Source organism: Agelaius tricolor, unplaced genomic scaffold, assembly GCF_023055355.1.
Source record: "Agelaius tricolor isolate 1412-34295 unplaced genomic scaffold, bAgeTri1.0.p SCAF_25, whole genome shotgun sequence".
NCBI classification, from domain to species: Eukaryota; Metazoa; Chordata; class Aves; order Passeriformes; family Icteridae; genus Agelaius; species Agelaius tricolor.
This window is the reverse complement of record NW_027269285.1, coordinates 10,424,036-10,444,554: the sequence shown is the minus strand read 5'-3', so window position 1 is coordinate 10,444,554 and position 20,519 is coordinate 10,424,036. Positions and strand designations below refer to the sequence as shown.

The 20,519-nt window shown below is 53.0% G+C and overlaps 1 protein-coding gene across 5 annotated transcripts in view; it reads left to right on the top strand.

Moving 5' to 3' along the window:
* The window catches only part of CALN1 (calneuron 1), a 172,294-nt gene that overhangs the window by 107,914 nt on the left and 43,861 nt on the right, over window positions 1-20,519 (top strand). For all 5 annotated transcript variants that reach the window (XM_071448254.1, XM_071448255.1, XM_071448258.1 and 2 more), the window contains one exon: window positions 6,820-6,932. In XM_071448254.1, the coding sequence (XP_071304355.1) occupies window positions 6,820-6,932 (113 nt within the window). The remainder of the gene's footprint in view (window positions 1-6,819; window positions 6,933-20,519) is intronic.

The following is a 20,519-nucleotide window of genomic DNA, read 5'->3' as shown; positions in this document are numbered from 1 at the left end:
AGGACCAGGGGAGGTGGGATGGGCTCAGGGGGTGGTTTGGGTGCAGCTGGGGCTGTTTGGGGCTGGTGGTGCCTGGACAAGGGGACTGCACAGCTCTGGCTCTGGTTCCTGCTGCCCATCCCAGCAGATCCAGCTTCCCCTGCTCCCCGTAGTGAAGGGCTGAGGGAAGATGAAATCCTTTGTTTGAGCTCACAGCTTAGGGAGAGGGTGGGAATTCTCTGTGCTCAACTCTCACAAACCAGTGCAGAACCAGCAGGAGCAGCTGGTGCCACCTGGAACCTCTTGGTGCTGGGGACATGGGATCAGAATCTGGAGGAGAATTGGTGTTGAAGGGAAGTGAGATCCCTAAGAAAGGGGATTTACTTAGGGAGTAAATCCCCTTTCCAAAGGGCTGGAGGCTCTTTCATCTCCCCTGAGATGGTGTTCAACCCACAGTCTGCTCCCTGGAGGGCAGTGGTGCTTTTCCAGTCCCCTCCAGGTGTTCAGTCATTAATGGTTTTCTTTTTCCTGTGTCCCCTCTCCTCTGCACAGCTCCTGACAGGAGGGGACAGCCGGGGGGGTCGGGCTGTGCTCCAGGGAACAGGGACAGGAGGAGAGGGAACGGCCTCAGGCTGGGCCAGGGGAGCCTCAGGGGGGATTTTGGGAACATTTCTTCTCCGGAAGGGTGATCAGGCATCCCTGTAAGTGTTCAAAAACTGTGTGGATGTGGCTCTTGGGGACAGGGGTCAGTGGTGGCCTTGGCAGTGCTGGGGGAAGGTTGGACTTGGTGATCCTGGAGGTCAGTTCCAACCTCAATGATTCCATGATTTTGTGGTCCCACAGGTTTATTCTGGAGGCCCAATGAACATTTTGCAGAGGTGCAGCCACCTCTTGCTTGAGTCACTCAGGTCCAAAGCAAATCTCCCTGGGCTGCAAGGTGTGGAAAAACCCCTGGATTCCCAGCTCCATGCTGCAGTGGTTTGGGGTGGAAGGGACTTTAGAGATGATCCAGCACCAGCCCTGCCATCCCCACACTTGGCACAAGTGTTGGATGTGCCATGGGAGCCCAGGATTCCCTGCTGGAGCTCTGTGGAGCTCTGGGAGTGGCCAGACTGAGCTCACACATGGCAAATGTTGGTGCTGGGGCTCCTCATGCTGGAATTATCCCCAGGCTCTATCTGCACCCCATGGATGAGCAGTGAGGGGGAGCTTTGGCAAGTCCCTGCTGGCCACACGAGGTCTGTGGCACTGGAAAGGTTCCCAGAGAACCCAGAGGTGTTGCTTGGTGCCTTCAGCATCCTCTTCCCACAATGGGACAACGAGCCAGGCTCCCACCACTGCCATTCCTTGTTATTGTCACACTTCCCTGGTTTCTGCTGGGAGCAAAGGTCTGTGGGCACCTGGAGCTCTTCTCACCCAGCTGAAGGCCTGGGGATGATGAGCTGATCTGATTTGGCTCTGCTGGGGTGGCCAGAGAGGTTCTGAGTCATTGTTTGAGTCATGAGGCTCAGCCTCAGCGCTGGTGCCCCCGGGTGACTCGGTGACATTAATGCCAGGATTAACAGAGCTTTACAGGGGAGGAAAATGTGAGGGCACTGCTGGGAGGGAATCAAGGAGTGCTTTAGGTGGGTTTAAACCAGTGCTTAAGCTCAGCTCTGGTGTTCTGCAAAGATCACCCACACAGGCAGTGACCCAACCCTTGGCCCAGGGATCTCAGGGATGGGGTGGAATCCTGCCTGGAGCCCCTCTGTGCTCACCCCCTTTGCCACCTGCCAGCCTGCCCTGTTCCAGCAGCCCCTCACCCCCATTCCCAGGCTTTCCATGTCCCAATAGACCCCTCAGCCCCATTCCCAGGGTTTCCCTGTCCCAATAGACCCTTCACCCCCATTCCCAGGGTTTCCCTGTCCCAATAGACCCCTCAGCCCCATTCCCAGGCTTTCCATGTCCCAATAGACCCCTCAGCCCCATTCCCAGGGTTTCCCTGTCCCAATAGACCCTTCACCCCCATTCCCAGGGTTTCCCTGTTCCAGTGGACCCCTCAGCCCCATTCCCAGGGTTTCCATGTCCCAATAGACCCCTCACCCCCATTCCCAGGGTTTCCCTGTCCCAATAGACCCCTCACCCCCATGCCCAGGGTTTCCCTGTCCCAATAGACTCCTCACCCCTGTTCCCAGAGTTTCTCTGTCCCAATAAATGCCTCACCCCCATTCCCAGCGTTTCTCTGTCCCAATAGACCCCTCATCCCCATTCCCAGGGTTTCTCTGTCCCAATAGATCCCTCACCCCCATTCCCAGGGTTTCCATGTCCCAATAGACCTCTCACCCCCATCCCGACGGTTTCCATGTCCCAGCAGATCCCACCTCACTGTGCCCCTAGGTTTCCCTGCCCTCCCAGTTTGTAAATAAGCTCTGGAAATGTGTGAGTGCCTTGGAATCATGGAATCATTAAGCTGGAACAGAGCTCTGAAACCCTCAGGTGCAGCCATTAACCCATTGCTGGCCAGTCCCCACGGAACCATTTCCCTTCCTCAGTCAGGGAGCTCAGCCTGAGCGGGGTTTATAAATCTGTGTTTGTGCCTGGGAGCAGGGACAGGAGGGAGCTGTCCTGGGGCTGTCCCGGGCCAGGGAGCACATCCTGCTCCCCCTGGCTGCAGCTGTCCTGCTGTGCCCCTCCAGCCCTCCCAGGGGTTCTCATCCTGCAGGATGAGCTGTGCTCAGGCCTCGGTGGGAGCCTGGAGGCAGAGGAGGGGAGGATGTGACCAGCACCCATCTCACAGGGGGACTGGGGTCCTGTGAGCCCTGCTGGGGTCAGGGATTGTGGGATGGCTCCTGGAGAGAAGCGAGGAAGGTGAGGGAAAACGGGCAGTGCACCAGCTCCCGCCCAGCCTTTTTCTCTTTTCTCCCCATCCTTAAAGCAACTCTGAGTTAATTTGTGGATAATCCACACATGGCTCAGAATCCCAAGGACCCTGGGGAGAGCAGCACATCTGCAGCCCGGGGATGGGAGGGCTGGATTTGATTCCAGGGCTCGATCCCCCAGCAGCTCCCAGCGCTGGTGCGAGGCCGTGGGGAGGAGCAGGAGGGTGAGCTGGGCAGCTCCTGCCTGTGCCAAACCCCAATTCCACACTCTGCTCCCAAGATGAGACGTGAAAACCGGGCTGTGGTGGTGCCTGGGCTGTGCAGAGCAGCCCCGTGCAGGTTTTAGTGTTGGTTTTTATAACATTTCTCTCGTGGCTGTCAAAAGGAATTTTCAGACAAACCCGTCATTTCTCTCTGTTGATGAAATGATGCTGCAGTCTCCTGAGGTGCTGATGGCAGGGAAGGTTTGTTTTCTGCAGCTTCACATGAATGTTAAAGGGATATTTCTACCAGGCAAAAGTGTGGTCTAGCTGCCTTGCTAGTTAAGAGTTTTAATTGAAAAAGCAGTCAATAAGGGGATAATGCATTTTTCAATGGCATCTTTCTTTGGAGGTTGTGGAAAATGCTCTCATTAAGCTGACGATTAAAGCCTGTGAAGTTAGTGATGATCCCTGGCAGAGGCACAGGGAAGTCACGAGCGAGGGGCTGCCCGAAGTCTTGTACAAAGTCAGAGCCCAGTAGTCCTTTTCTCTGGAATCACGTGTGGGACCGAGTCCTGCGTGTCCTCTGAGGGTGGAGTGACACTGGAGAGAGCCTGAACCGAGTAACTCCGTGCTCGGGGTCACACGGGCACAGGCCAAATGAATGCGGGGGCAGGTACCAGCACCTCTTTAAAATGCAAATTGTTTTCTTGCTAATCTGGCTAATTTAAAGAAATTAGCATCCCAAAGCATCCCGATTTGCATCCCAGCGCATGGATTCGCTGCTGTCGGTGCCATCGGTGTAAATCACCCGGAGCCGCTGTCACCTTGCGTTCCCTTCCCGAGCGATCCGGCCGGGAAGGGAACGTGCCGGGACCATCCAGCCGCGGGATGGCCCCCGAGGGGCGCCGGGGGGAGCGCGTTTCCCCCTGCTCATAAATGTTTTACAGAATGGCTCCGGGGGACGGGCTGCCCACCCCTTACCTCAATATGCTGGCCCAGAAATGAGCTCGGTCCTGCAGAACCCCGGAGCTGGGAGCGGCTTTAGCAGCGGGACCATGAACGGATCCCCCGCATTTCACAGGATCCCTTTCAGAGCCTCACCCCAGGATATTCCCTCCCAGAAATCCCAGATCTCCTGGAGCCCGGAGATCCCAATTCAGCCCAGGGAGTGCCCGGGCTGTGCCGGTTTCGTGCCCGGGCTGTGCCGGATTCGTACCCGGGCTGTGCCGGATCGGTGCCCGGGCTGTGCCGAATTCGGGCCCGGGCTGTGCCGGATCGGTGCCCGGGCTGTGCCGAATTCGTACCCGGGCTGTGCCGGTTTCGGGCCCGGGCTGTGCCGGATTCGTACCCGGGCTGTGCCGGTTTCGGGCCCGGGCTGTGCCGGATCTGTGCCCGGGCTGTGCCGGATTCGGGCTCGGGCTGTGCCGGTTTTCCCACAGCGTTTGTGCCAAGATAAGGGCACGGGAGATGGCGATCAGCCGCGCGGCTTCTCGGATCGGCACACGGGCTGTGATACAAGGCACAGATGTGATTGATCAGAAGCACAGATGCACAGGTGTGATCAGAAGTGCAGATGTGATTGATCAGAAGCACAGATGTGATTGATAAGAAGCACAGATGGACAGGTGTGATAAGAAGCACAGATGTGATTGATAAGAAGCACAGATGTGATTGATTAGAAGCACAGATGTGATTGATAAGCACACAGATGCACAGATGTGATAAGAAGCGCAGATGTGATTGATAAGAAGCACAGATGTGATTGATAAGCACAGATGGACTGGTGTGATAAGAAGCACAGATGTGATTGATAAGAAGCACAGATGCACAGGTGTGATAAGAAGTGCAGATATGATTGATAAGAAGCACAGATGTGGTTGATTAGAAGCACAGATGTGATTGATAAGAAGCACAGATGGACAGGTGTGATAAGAAGCGCAGATGTGATTGATAAGCACAGATGCACAGGTGTGATAAGAAGCACAGATGTGATTGATAAGAAGCACAGATGGACAGGTGTGATAAGAAGTGCAGATATGATTGATAAGAAGCACAGATGTGATTGATTAGAAGCGCAGATGTGATTGATAAGAAGCACAGATGTGATTGATAAGCACAGATGGACTGGTGTGATAAGAAGCGCAGATGTGATTGATAAGAAGCACAGATGCACAGGTGTGATAAGAAGCGCAGATGTGATTGATAAGAAGCACAGACGCACAGGTGTGATAAGAAGCACAGATGTGATTGATAAGAAGCACAGACGCACAGGTGTGATAAGAAGCGCAGATGTGATTGATAAGCACAGATGCACAGGTGTGATAAGAAGCACAGATGTGATTGATAAGCACAGACGCACAGGAGTGATAAGAAGCGCAGATGTGATTGATAAGCACAGATGCACAGGTGTGATAAGAAGCGCAGATGTGATTGATAAGCACAGATGCACAGGTGTGATAAGAAGCACAGATGTGATTGATAAGCACAGATGCACAGGTGTGATAAGAAGCGCAGGTAGCAGCGGTGGCACGGCTGGCACACGGTGCTGGCACATGGCGCTGCTGTGGGCACTGCCCGTGTTCCAGTCACCGCCCTGGCATTGATCTGCTGGAGCCTCAGGGTCTGAGACACTTCTCACACCTGGTGACTGAACAGGGCAGCTCCAGGGAGGGCTGGATGCGGCCATTTCCCGCTGAATGGGAGTAAAACACAGCCCCAAATCCTGCTGGTGCAGGGAGCAGGGCTGATTTACCCAGCCCATCAGTTCATTAACATGGAGGAGGAGATGTCCGTGGCCTGATCAATGAAGGAGATTTTCCACAAGATTAGGTTAAGCATTCTCAGGAGATCTGGGCATTGAACTGCTCAGACAGACAGGGATTTTAAAGATCTTTCAGCAGGCATGAATATCCCTTTTTTTGTGGAGGTAAAAGTGACATTTGGTACAAAACTCCCTCCAAACAGCCCCGTGCCTTGTTCAGAGCAGGAGCCACACTCAGCACTGCACCAGCTCGGCTCATTAGTGGCAGGACCTGTCACCTGTCCCTGCTGGTGGCACTGAGGCTGTGCCTGCTCTGCCTGCTCTGCATGCCAGGCACACACGGATGCTGCTGGGAAGCTGGGCTGAAAAACCTGCTGGATCTGCAATGGCCTGGCCCCTGCTCTGCCTGCTGGATCTGCAATGGCCTGGCCCCTGCTCTGCCTGCCCTCCCTCCCTCTGGAGCCTGGAGCTGGCCCTGTGAAGCTTGTGCAGAACCTGAGAGGCAGAGCCCTGGCTGTGCTGCTGGCTCCTCCTGTCCCCCTGCCAAAATGGCTTTTTGGGAGCTGTCTCAGGACTCTCTGGGACTGGGGAATGACCTGTTCCCCTCAGTCCATGGCCTGATTCTGTCCTTGGGGCCATCTGGGACACAACGGGGGCCATTCCCTGGCACAGCAAAGGATTTGGGTCCGTGGGCACCAGGAAGCTGCTGTGGAGGTTTCCCAGGGTGTGGGGGATCCTGATGTGCAGCAGGTCCAGTGGTGCTTGTTGGGCTTGAAGGGGTAATTAATTTATAATAATGAGGGTGGTGAGGCCCTGGCACAGATTTCCAGAGTAGCTGTGGCTGTCCCTGGATCCCTGGCAGTGTCCAAGGCCAGGCTGGAGGGCCTTGGAGCAGCCTGGGATAGTGGAAGGTGTCCCTGTTCACATCAGGGTGTTGCACTATATGGCCACTAAAAGTCCTTTCCAACCCAACCTTCTCTCTGATTTCTGAGTCTCTGATCTTTTCCTCTCATTCCAGGGGATGGCCAGGTGGATTTTGATGAATTTATGACCATTCTGGGACCTAAGCTGGTGTCGTCGGAGGGCAGGGACGGCTTCCTGGGGAACACAATAGACAGCATATTCTGGCAGGTAAGTCAGCATTGCTTGAATTGCAGCTTCAGGCAGCCCTCAGCAGCTTCCAGAGTGGATTTGTTGAGGAGCACAGGATGTTTGACTGAGTGGGAATGACTGTGGAAAGGGTGTTGAGGTCCATCATGCCAGGGGCTGTGGAAGAACATCCCATGTTGGGGGAGGGAATTGTGTCCAGCCAAGGCCTGTGTTCCTGTGGATGGAGGCAGCTGGACACAGCAGCACCCCGAGACTCATGCTGCACCTTTGGGAGTCTGGGATTCACTTCTGGAAGAGAAAAGCATTTTTCTCCAGGAATCTTTTGAGTTGGGAACCTTGAAGCCGCCTGGCTGCTCTCAGAAGTGTGTCCCTGTCCAGTGTCCCTTGGCTGTGGCAGGAGTTGTTCCACACAGAGGGGCAGGTCAGGTCCCACTGGGATTTCTGCTGAATTTAGGGATGAGCACTCTGTATTGTGCCAGAGAAAGTTTTGCCCCAGGTGCTGCCTTGGGGTGGTTTGGTCCTGCTGGTCCCAGGCACTGGAAGGACACAGATCCAGCACTGGGAGCTGCTTTTTTCCTGCTCTGCAGTGAGACTTTAAACAGAGCTGGAGCTTCCAGGAAAAGCAGTCCAGGCTGTTATGGCAGGATCAAAAATTCTCCAAAACACAGAGCTGCACGTTTGCTGCCAATGGTTCAAATGTGTGGCTTCCTGTGGGATTCCAGCTCCTTTCACTGACCATTCCACAACCCTGGCCTGCTGAGAAACTTTGGCTGTTCTCAAGTTTAATGAAGCAAAAGAGCCAAACCTGGAAATGAGATTTTCTGCCTTCTTTTACAACCCTCCAGCCCTGTCCAGACTGAATTGGGTGGAGCTTTGGAAGAGTATTTTAAAAGCTTTTAAAAACTTGTTCCTGGCCTCCTGGCATGGGACAAGAATAACCCTGAAAATCCTGCTCTGGATTTCAGGATTTGGTTGTCAAAGCAGGAGTTTGGTGCTGGTGAAGCCCCCATGGTTTGTGATGCACCTGGGGGGAGTAAATGGCACCAGGAGGGGTAGGACTGGGTGCCAGGGATTTTTAATGCCTCCATTGCTCCTTGTGAGCCTCATCCCAGGCTGGGAGGGAGAGGAGGGAGCCCCATCCCATCCCATGGAGCCATTGGTGCCTTCCAGAATCCCAGTCCCTCAGGAGCTGCTCAAGAAGCAAAAATCCTGGTGGGAAAGTCAGGTTTGTGAGCTGAGCTGTTGGATGGGGAGCAGAGAAGTCTGGAGCCTTCCTGAGAATTCTGCTCACAGTTTAACCCATGGCTTTTAGTGACACTCCCACCCCTGCAAATGCCTGGAATGAGGCTGGGAGACTGGATTGGATTGTGCCTGGATTTAGGGCAGAGGTTCCTGGGATCAGCTTCCACAGGGACATGGCCCTGGTGCCTCCCTGGCTGTGGTGGGACAGGGAAAAGGGAGCAGAGGCTCCAGGTGGGAGCCCTGGGTGAGCAGGGATAGCCCCGGGGGCTCCTTCAGGCAGCAAAGCTCTGACTGAGTTCCACCAGTGCTCCATGGCCTGAAGAACAGCAGTTATGGGCTTTAGCACCTCTTTACTCAGCACTTCCCTGGATTTCTGAGCCCTTGAAGAGCTCTGGTTGCTTTTAATCTGGGGTTGGAGTACAATGTCTCTGCAGCTTTTTCCCAAAGAAAAAGCAAGGAAAAAATCATGGAAGTGTCATTCAGGGAACAGGTTCTCTTTGCCCATTGCTCCCTGGCTTTCCCCAATCCCTCTGCAGGGCCATCAGTCACCTCCTCCCTGAGCATTTCTGCCTCTGCAGCATCTCCAGTGGGACTCCTGATGGGAAGCCAAGCCTTTGTGGGAACCAGGGCTTGGCCGTGTTCCCCATTTCCCCTGATGTGCAATTTCCACATTTTCTGCAGTGAGTGGCAGGGGCTGAGCCCAGGTTCCTGACAGAGCCCTTCAGCCCTGCAGCCATTCCCAAGGAAGGATTTTAAGAAGGGAATGGTGCCCACAAGGCTGTGGCCGTGCCCAGGGCTGGGAGGCAAGGATGGGACAAAAGGGACCGGGCTGGGCAGTGCCACCATGAAACCTCACCCCAAAGCTCCTTCAATCAGTCCCACAGGAGAGAGGAACCATGTGGGCATCCCAAAAGTGCCTTCCCCTCCCCATCCCAGCAGCTGCCCTCCAGCCCTCCCCATGCTGGGATGTCTTTGCCAAGCTCATTTCTAAGGGCAAAGACCTCCAGGCTCCAGGGTTAAACACTTCCTTGGGGATAGAATGTAGAGGAGCTCTAGGCCCTGGGGCCCAGAGGGAATAACAGCCCTGGATGAGAGGTTTTGGATGGAATGAACCTCTCTGGGGTGGCTGAAATGCTTTGGGAGGTCAGGACAAGTGGCATTGTTAAACAACAGGGCTGCATCTGCATCGGGGGCAGGGGAAAATCTGTGCCCACAGCACTGATGAGGTGATTTGGAAAAGCCAAATGATCAAGTACACTTCGTACCTGACCAGCTGAGAGCCAAAGTGCTGCCTGATTGATTTCCCCCCTTTTCCCTTTGCTGTGTGCACACGGAGGGAATTTCAGGCAGGATATCTGGGGCTTTGTCTGGTGTGAGGGGACAGGGCTGGATCATCCCCTCAGCCATGTGCCTGTGCATGCCATCAGGAGCAGCCTGGGCATTTGGGGATAAACAAAGCTGCTGAGCAGAAGCAGCAGAATTCCAATGGGGAGATACTGCCCAGAGCTCTCATTTCTCACTGCTGGGATGTCCCTGCAGGTTTGGGGAGGCAGGTCCTATGTGATAGTTTACTTGTGGGCAATTTTGGAAGGAAATTGAGACAGGACCTCTGAGCTGGTTTTGATAATGAGGTTTATTTTCTTATCTTCTACATAGGCAGGAAGGGTGAGTTGAGCTCACTGCATGGTTCACAAGATCACAAGACCCTTAGTTGCAAGACTTTTTAAGGAGTTATTGACCAATAAAACACTGCCAACAAGGATATTTATGTTTTTGACCCAATCCTTAAATATTTCATCTTATGCACCCATGCTACAGCGTAAGCTTTCTTAGCCATCATGTTATGACACACAAACCTACAGTGCTACATGCTAAACTCCTTCTTTACCTCTGTAACTACTTTTATTTTTTCTATATCTTAAACTCTGAAACTCTAAACTTTTCTCTACTTAGCTTAACGTGTCTCTGCTTTAAACCATAAATCCACATTCTCACTTCTAGCACCTAAGTTTGGAAGCCTTTTCCAAGGTCTCAGATCAAATCCTGTGTTTAATCCTAAATTTTGGATTACAGGCCCAAAGTTCTGAGAGTTCCTTGCATTTCATATTCCACCAGTCCTGCACAGGGAACAGCTCAGCAGTTGTTTGTGCTCTCTGGGTTTGGGGGAACCTTTTCCTTTCTCCAGGCTCTCACAGACTTTTGCTAGGGGGAGGGATAGCCTGGGGCTTGTGATCCTTGTTGGGTGAGGAGGAATGGCCAAAAATCCAACAGCACCCCTGTGCGAGGAGGGAGGGATGTGCAGGGACAGCAGGGACCGGCCAGGGACAGCAGGGACAGCAGGGACAGGCATGGGACAACAGGGACAGGCATGGGACAGCAGGGACAGCAGGGACAGGCATGGGACAGGCCAGAGACAGCAGGGACAGGCATGGGACAGGCCAAGGACAGCAGGGACAGCAGAGACAGCAGGGACAGGCATGGGACAGGCCAAGGACAGCAGAGACAGCAGGGACAGGCATGGGACAGGCCAAGGACAGCAGGGATGGGCCAGGGACAGCAGGGATGGGCATGGGACAGGCCAGGGACAGCAGGGATGGGCCAGGGACAGCAGGGACCAGCCAGGCGCAGCAGGGACAGCAGGGATGGGCCAGGGACAGCAGGGACAGGCCAGTGACAGCAGGGACGGGCCAGGGACAGCAGGGACAGGCCAGTGACAGCAGGGACAGCAGGGATGGGCCAGGGACAGCAGGGACAGGCAGGGATCCCTGACTCTGTGCTGTACCCCCAGCACAGGCCCCAAAGGCCACTTTGTTCCCTGGAAAATGGAGCAGGGCCCACATCCAGCTGTGAGGGTGCCTTTGGGGCTGGCTGGGGAGGGAATTCACCGAGAGGAGGGGGGATCGGTGCTGGCAGGGGACACGGCTGGGCTGGGACACGGCTGGGGTGGGACATGGCTGGGGTGGGACACGGCTGGGGTGGGACACGGCTGGGGTGGGACATGGCTGGGGTGGGACACGGGACAGCGGAGGGACACGGCTGGGGTGGGACACGGCTGGGCTGGGACACGGGGGTTCCCCTCCCATCCCAGCACCGAGGGTGTCAGGTTTCCCGCTCTGCCCGTGCAGCTGGGAATGCAGGAGAGTCCCAGGGGACAGATCGGGGCTCTCCTGATCTGGTCAATCAATGAGAGCCTTAATAGAGTGAAATGAAGGGGAAAATGTGAGGGAATGGCCGTGGCACAGGGCAGGGCAGGGAGGGAGAGGGACTGAGGGAGTGAGGAACAGGGAGTGAGGGAGAGGGAATGAGGGAACGGGGTGAGGGAGCAGGGGGTGAGGGAGAGGAAGTGAGGGAAAGGGAGTGAGGGAACGGGGAATGAGGGAGAGGGAGTGAGGGAACAGGGGGTGAGGGAAAGGGAGTGAGGGAGTGAGGGAGCAGGGGTGAGGAAAGGGAGTGAGGGAACGGGGTGAGGGAGCAGGGAGGGAGGGAGAGGGAGTGAGGGAAAGGGAGTGAACGGGGAATGAGGGAGAAAGAGTGAGGGAACAGGGGGTGAGGGAGCAGGGGGTGAGGGCTGTGTTGGGGCTGTCTCCGAAGACAGTTTTCCCTGGAGAGGGATTTTTCTTTATGGAGTTCAGAGATAAACCTGCTGCAGTTGCTTCCCATGTGTGAGTTCCTCCTGCCGTCCCTGCAGAGGAGTTAATCTGATGATGGCAAATGAGCCTTGCTGCAGAGGAATCGTTTGTGTCTGTGTCCAGTTTGATGTGGGAACAGCTCCAGGTGCCCCTTTGGGGTCAGCCCTTCCTCCCCTCCTCCTCCTCCTCCTGAGGCAGTGCAGCCCCCCTGGGCAGGTGCACGATGTTGTAAAACCACAGCATGGGACATTTTACATCTTGCAGCAGAAATTTTTGCTGGTGCTGAGCTGCTCTGCTGCAAAAATCTCGATTCCAGGAGCTGCTGTGTCAGCTTTTAAAAGAACCTTCTCAAATCGGCTGCTGGGGCTGGGGAAGAAGAGAAGTGAGAGATTGGGAAGGAATTCTTTACTCAGAGGGTGGGCAGGCCCTGGCACAGGTGCCCAGAGCAGCTGGGGCTGCCCCTGGATCCCTGGCAGTGCCCAAGGCCAGGCTGGACAGGGCTGGGAGCAGCCTGGGACAGTGGGAGGTGTCCCTGCCATGGCAGAGGTGGCACTGATGGGCTTTAAGGTCCTTCCAAGCCAATCCATTCCACATCTCTGTGATTCACAGATCCAGTGCCCTCCCTCTGGGTGGCTGCTCTGGGGTTTAAATCAGGAAATGCAGCTGAAAGTTTGGGTGGAAATTGGATGGATGGGGCCAAAGATGGAGAATTGGGGCCAGACCATTGTACCAGGAACGCCTCCCAAATTCTCTTCCACCAAGCAAAGCATCCCACAGCACCACCTCATTCTGGGCAGCACTTTTTGGTTGTTGAATCTGAAATATCTTCAAATGATTTCCACGGAAAAAAATTCTGTACATTTAAAATATCCACCATGTCTTGGGTTTTCTCAGCTGGAAAAGTAAAAGAGCAGTTGGAAACCTTGGCACTGATTATCCTGCAAAAGCACTGCAATGTGAGCTGGGAGCCAAGGCAGAGACCTTTCCCTGGGACACTCAGCTGTGGTCATTGTGTTCACCAGTGCCCCTGACCTCAAGCATCCTGATCATATCCTAATTTCAGGAATCAAATGTCTCCTGCCACAGCTGCTCCTGCAGTTTAGGTCATGGTTTCCTCAAATCCATATTTAAAAGGTGAGATTTTCCATGGGAGGTTGCAGGTGGCTGGTGTGAAGTTCATCCCAAAAAACCTGGGACACTGCTCAGTGTCCTTGAGCTCATCCCAGATAACTTGGGACACTCTCAGATTGTCCCTTGGAGCTATCAGAGGGAAACAACCACTTCCAGGGTACAATTCAAGGGATCTGCTTTGGGCATCAGCCTCAGGAAGAGATAAATTGTGTTTCAGAAGTGCCATTTTTACTGCATTTGGTGCAAAAAATGTGGAGGGAAGTGGCTCAGGTGGAGCTGTGTGCACTGGGGACAGCTAAATGTCACCTGTGGGTCCCAGCAAGGCTTTCAAGGCCTTTTTGGTGTAAGTTCCAGCCCTGTGGTGCTGTTATCACTGGTAGGGGAGCAGTTCTGCTGCCCCACTGAGCCTCCCTTTGCTGCCAGGACATCTTGGCCCTGCTGCTCTCTGTGGATTTGTGGCAGCACAGGGAGAGCTGAGCCCATGCAGGGATGAATCCATCTCCAGACACTGCTCTCTGTGCCAAGGTCTGAGTCCAGATGTGCTGGCACAGCTGGAGCAGATGTGAGCACTGCAGGGCTTTGTGCTCTGGCCCGTGGTGGCACGGTGTCCCTGTCATGCCCCTGGAGCCCTGGATGAATCCACCACAGCAACTCTGGCAGGCCTCACATTCACCTACCTGTGAAGGGACCTCCTTTCCACCCCCACATTTTCCCTGCAACAAAATCTACCCTCCCAAACCTCCAGGGCAGAGTTTACAGCTGGAGATGGCAAGGTTTTGGAAGCAGCAAAGCAGGAGAAAAGTGGGATTTCCTTGCCCAGCTGTGGTTTTGAGCTTCAAGCAGCACATTTAGCCCTCAGAAATGCTCTGCAGCTTTGGTTCAAAGCCTGTTTAAAGCAGGCACTTGGTATCCAAAGGGTTCCTGCCTGCTGGGTTCAGGATCTGGCTGCCCTGGAAGGTGTGACTGGGCTCTGTGCACCCTCTGCAGCACTCAGGGACACTTCCTCCAGCAGCTCTCATGCTCCAGAGGTTCTTCTTTCTGTGCCAGTTTATTTATAAACTCAGTCTGCAGCTCCAGGGCTTTTTTTGAGAGTTTTGTTCTCTTGCCTGGTGTGTGAAATGGGAATTGTGCTGTGGATTTCTCAGGGATTTTCTTGGAAGTGTCAGGAGCAGCCTGTAGGAAAGGGGAATGTGTGGGAGCATTACCTGATCTCCCAGCATCACGGGGCTGGGAGAGGCTTCCTGGCTTTTTTCTGAGGGGATTGGAATCCCCAGCACCCCTGAGGACCAGGATCCACCCCCAGTGCTGGTTTTCTTGGAATTGGGATCATTTTTCCTTTGGAAAAGCCTCTTTGGGTGATGGAGCAGAGATGATGAGTTTCAGTCAGGGGACTTTCAGGGCAAATCCCAAATCCTCTCACTCTCAGTGTCAGAAAGGAGTTTCTGCCAGAGAGGAGGCTCCACCCGGCCTTAAATCCCAATCTAGATCTCAGGATCATCCATCCCTCATCCATCCATCCATCCATCCATCCATCCATCCATCCATCCATCCATCATCCATCCCTCATCCATCCATCCATCCATCCATCCATCCATCCATCCATCCATCATCCATCCCTCACCCATCCATCCATCCATCCCTCATCCATCCATCCATCCATCCATCCATCCATCATCCATCCCTCATCCATCCATCCATCCATCATCCATCCATCCATCCCTCATCCATCCATCCATCCATCCCTCATCCATCCATCCATCCATCCATCATCCATCCCTCATCCATCCATCCATCCATCCCTCATCCATCCATCCATCCATCCCTCCATCCATCCATCCATCCATCCATCCATCCATCCATCATCCATCCATCCCTCCATCCATCATCCATCCCTCATCCATCCATCATCCATCCATCCATCCATCCATCCATCCATCCATCATCCATCCATCCATCCATCATCCATCCATCCATCCATCCATCCATCCCTCATCCATCCATCCATCCATCCCTCCATCCATCCATCCATCCATCCATCCATCCATCCATCCATCCCTCATCCATCCATCCATCCATCCATCCATCATCCATCCCTCATCCATCCATCCATCCATCCCTCATCCATCCATCCATCCATCATCCATCCCTCATCCATCCATCCATCATCCATCCCTCATCCATCCATCCATCCATCATCCATCCATCCCTCCATCCATCATCCATCCCTCATCCATCCATCCATCCATCCATCATCCATCCCTCATCCATCCATCCATCCATCCATCCATCCATCCATCCATCATCCATCCCTCATCCATCCATCCATCCATCCATCCATCCATCCATCCATCCATCCATCATCCATCCATCATCCATCCATCCATCCCTCATCCATCCATCCATCCATCCATCCATCCATCATCCATCCATCCATCCATCCATCCATCCATCCATCCATCCATCATCCATCCATCATCCATCCATCATCCATCATCCATCCATCCATCCATCCATCCATCCATCCATCCATCCATCATCCATCCATCCATCCCTCATCCATCCATCCATCCATCCATCCATCCATCATCCATCCATCCATCCATCCATCCATCCATCCATCATCCATCCATCCATCCCTCATCCATCCATCCATCCATCCATCCATCCATCCATCATCCATCCATCATCCATCCATCCATCCATCCATCCATCCATCCATCATCCATCCATCATCCATCCATCCATCCATCCATCCATCCATCATCCATCCATCATCCATCCATCATCCATCATCCATCCATCCATCATCCATCCATCCATCCATCCATCCATCCATCCATCCATCATCCATCCATCCATCCATCCATCCATCATCCATCCATCCATCCCTCATCCATCCATCCATCCATCCATCCATCCATCCATCCATCCCTCATCCATCCATCCCTCCATCCATCCATCCCTCATCCATCCATCCATCCATCCATCCATGGGAGCAGCTCCAATCCTGCTGGACTCTGCCTTTGGCTTCCCTGGATTCTTCCTATTCCTGTAACAAAATCACCTCTCACTGCACTTCAGGAATTTTGTTGAGGGAAATCTTAATTGACTCAAAGGAAAGTCTGATTTTCATGGAGATCTGAGATTGGGAACTTAAAACAGACTTGGCCTGTTTATTTCTTCTTTTTTTCTAAAGAAACCCCACTGTGAGATAAAAATCTACACATTGCCCTGCCTCTGAGCTCTGGCATTCAGTGGAGTAAAAATATCAGGGAAACTGAACTAAGGCTTTAAAAAGAAGAAAAAGCAGGAAAATAGACACTCCATCATTCATAAATAAGCAGAAACCTCGAGGCGTTGGCAACTGTTTGCAACAAAGAAATGTGTTAGGAAGAAAATGACCTTTTCTGTGAAAGAAAAATCTAAAAAAATAAATTACCTGCTTGGAAAAAAAAAAAAAAGAAAGAAAAAAATACCTTTGGAAAAATGTAAATGAAGAAGCTGCAAAGATCCCAGTGTTGGGGGTGGGGAGTGCTGGAGTTCCTTGGGGTGAGGGGAGGAAAGGCATGCAGGGAATCCCTGCAGCCCAGCAGGTAACTCCCATTTCCCAGTGTGTATCCCAGATTTCAGGTGCACCTGGAACCTGGCACCAAAGCCCTGGCACAGGGTGCCCAGGGCAGCTGGGGCTGCCGCTGGATCCCTGGCAGTGCCCAAGGCCAGGCTGGATAGGGTGTGGAGCAACCTGGGACAGTGGGAGGTGTTGGGGTAGGAATGGGATGGCTTTGAAGGTCCCTTCCAACCCAAACCCTTCTGGGGTTCTGAAAGAACTCCCTGGAGGTTCCAGACCCTGAGTGACCCCTGAGTGAGCCACGGGGGTTTGTGATGCTCTCCAGGTGTCTCCTGAGCTCAGCTCCTGCCAGGGCCACCTGGGGCTGGGCTTCTGCCCCTGCAGAGGCAGCAGGAGCAGTTTGGAAGTGCCCATGGAGAAGAGAGGTGTCCCCTCTTGCTCGTGCTCGTCCAGCTGTCACCTGTGTGGGTCAGCTGTGCCACCACTGGTGGCCCTCTCAGAGTCACCCAGGCCCAGCTGTCCTGAGCTCCTGCCAGGATGGGGACATTCCTGTGGCCACCAGGGTGGTGATGATCCCTGCTGAGGAGGTGGAGATGGCCTGGGTGTCCTGCAGGCCCAGCTCCTCCCTGCCCTGTCCCCTGGGCCCTCTGCTGCTGGCAGGAGGTGGGACAGGGGCTGGGCCCCCTCCCTCCCCTTCCTTTGGGATCTTGCCCTGATTTCTCCAGGCACTTGTGCCACCAGTGCTGCCAGTGGGGTTGTGCTTCAGTTTGGAGGTTTTTACCTCAGTTTGGTTTTTTTTTTACTTCAGTTTGGGTTTTTTTGTCAGTAATTTCTGGGCTTTTGGGAGATGTGCAGGGACTGAGGGTGTTCATGGTGCTGTGACTATCTCACATCACTGCACCAGTGCCAGGCAGATCCTTCCCAGGCTCTGAATTTATCAGCAAAATTCCCAGCAGATCCCTAATGCAGTTCTACCAAGTGAATGGAACAATGCAGATCTTCAAGAGAAATTCCTTGAGGATTTTTCTTTAAGCACATTTACCACTTTACTCAGAACCCGTTCTTTTGTCTGGGTGATTTCTGCACCATCATTTCTCTGTCTGAGGAGGTTTGGGGTTATTTTTGTGCTGACAAAGACAGAAATCTGCATTCTGAGGTGGCTGCAGCCTCCAGAGCCAGCAGTGCTGATGTGGTGTACAGATATTTGTTTTGTTATTTTTGCTGTTGAGAACACAACTCTATCAAGTGGTCATTAGAATAAATGATTCTGTGATCCAATACATTTACTCAGTTAAAGGAATGTAGCCACAGCAGGGGCCCAGAGCAACCTGAGGGAACTGTGCAAGCATCCAATATTTGTGTGAGCTTGGTGGGAAGTGTTCAGAACTGATTTTTATCATTTTGGAGAGTGAATAAGTAGATCAGGCTAAGGGGAAGATCTCTGCTCACAATGAGCCACAATAAGGCTGCAGTTCCCTCCAGAGATGGATTTTAGTGTTCAAATTTCCTGCTCTGAGCAGAGCCAACCCTTGGGATCACCCAGCAAGGTGGAGCTCATGGAAGGGTTTGAGCAGGGAGTGGGAGCTGCTGCCTTCCCTGGGGAAGGGATGGGGGAATCATTCCTGACAGTGATCTGCGTGTTTTTCATCTCCTGCCCCTGCTGGGGGTTGGTTCTGATGTTCCCCAGGGGGTTCCCTGCCCAGGGGATCATTATCAAACATGTCCCTGTCACAAGTGCTCCCCTGTGCCCCTGCAGCTCCAGTGGCCTCAAACTCAGGGAGTGACAGAGCAATAGAGAGACAAACGAAACTGAGAAATGCTACTCACTTCTAAAAATTTAAAAGGGTTATTAAAACCTTATAAAAAATACAACAGAAGACTGAATAGAGAAAATATTACAGCACCAGGAGCAGAGGATTTTTCCCACCATGTGCTCACCCACACCATGGAGGTTTCACCTTTTAACCCTTTGACCCCTCCCAAAGTTCTGTCCATGGACTCCTCCTTCCCTGCCCAGTGCTGGAGATCACTGCCTGACACCTTGATTGGAGCTCAGGTGGTGCCACAGGAACGAGTGACCCTCCCAAATGTCCCAAACCCAGGGCACCCCTGAGAACAACACAAGGGGGGAAAAACACAACTATAAATCTATAAAACTGCTCCTAATATCCATACAGGATATTTGCCTTTTAATTGTGAGAGTCAACCATGGCATTGCTCATCTATCACAAAACAAATGGAGGCATTTGAAAGGAGCAGAGCTGTCAGGGAGGGAGCCAGGCTGGGTGCAAGTGCCACATTCCAGGGATTTCAGGGACCCTGATCCAGTGTGAGGACAAATCCCTGAACCTCAGCTTCCAGCACTTGTGTCCTTTGTATACAGACAATTGAAGCAACATAAATATTTGTTTTATGGACAGCTGGTGTGTGGGTGCATGCTTTCACAACATTATCCAGGATTAAAGTGCCAGAGGTCAGGGTTAGGTGGGATATTGGACAGGAATTGTTCCCTGGGAGAGTGGGCACAGGGTGCCCAGAGCAGCTGGGGCTGCCCCTGCATCCCTGGCAGTGCCCAAGGCCAGGCTGGACATTGGGGCTTGGAGCAGCCTGGGACAGTGGGAGGTGTCCCTGGGTGGCACTGGATGGGCTTTAAGGTCCCTCCCACCCAAACCATGCTGGGAATCCAGATTTAGGTTAAATTTATCTATTCTCCAATGTTGGCTCTTCCTTTTGCTGTGTCAGCCATGTCCTGGCGTTTTGCAATGCCACATTTTTAACACAGACAGAAAGCTCTGCTGAACTCATGCTCAAAACCCCCTGTGTGGATGTTCCTGCGCCTCTTTTTCCTACTGCCATTTGAAAGTTCTCTGTTTCAAGGGCATTTTCAGGGCAGAAGTGGAATTTGTTATAATCACAGAATGAAATGAGGATGAAACCTCCCAGGAACTGCTGTTTCAGCTCGGGATAGGTGTGGAAAATAACCCCCCTCTTGCCCAGGACTGCTGTTTTGTGAACTTCCAGAGAAGGAGAACAAAGCCCTGTGAGGATGGAGGGAGTGGAGAGAAGCCTCCCCTCTGTCCTGCTGTCCCTGAGCCAGCTGAGCCTTTGGCACCTTCAGCCCCTTCTGAGCTTTCCTTGACTTCCTGTGGAACACAGGGGCTCAGTTGAAGCACTTGATCTGAGTTTAAACCTGATCTGGGGAAAAACCTCAGCAGATCAGTGCTGAACATGGCTCAGAGCAGAGCTGGGTAGGAACAGGCAAACTGGTGTGGGACAGGGCTGAACTGGCCCAGAGCAGCTCCTAAACTGCTCCTAAACTGCTCCCAGCCCTCTTTGGGGCTGGCAGGGGAGGTGTCCTGGTACCCTGAGCCAAGCCTTTAGGTGTGATCTCAGCTTGTTGGGAAGATTCAGATTTAGATTTTAGGTTTGTGTTTTGGTTCACATATTGATTCATGCTGGGCCTGTCATAAGCAGGGAAATGCCAGCATCAGTCTCCCAAGATGAGGATCTTGGGAATGAAGGGGTGAGCTGAGCCTGCTCTGTGTGTGCTGTGCTCCTTCCTCCTGAGCTGAATTGGGGGTTTCATTTTGGGTAGGTGTGTGATACCTCAGAGAATATTTACACTGATGATTGGGAATAACCAGCACATTTTTGTGAATCCAATTCCCTTCAAATTGCCCTCTGTTTTTACCCGAGTGGGCCTTTGATCAAAGGCTTGGAAACTGCTGTTAGACTCGGAATTCCTGCCCTGTTTTTCCTGAATATGTGCCTGGTTTTCATCAGTGTGTTTTAAAATGTGTTTCACTCAGCAGTGACACAACACCCTCATTTATCTGGGCCTGTTTCTCAGCAAACAAATCAAATGGGGTTTCTCTTGTATCATTTGGAACAGAAAATGGAGCACTGGGCCAAAGGAAAATGACTTTGAGGTGTTTGATGTGGGGTTTTGCATTTCTGTAGCTCAGTGCAGTTTGTCCTGAGTGACCGTGGGGTTGTCACACGTGGCCAGGCTGTCACTGAAGTGCACTGAACTGGGGC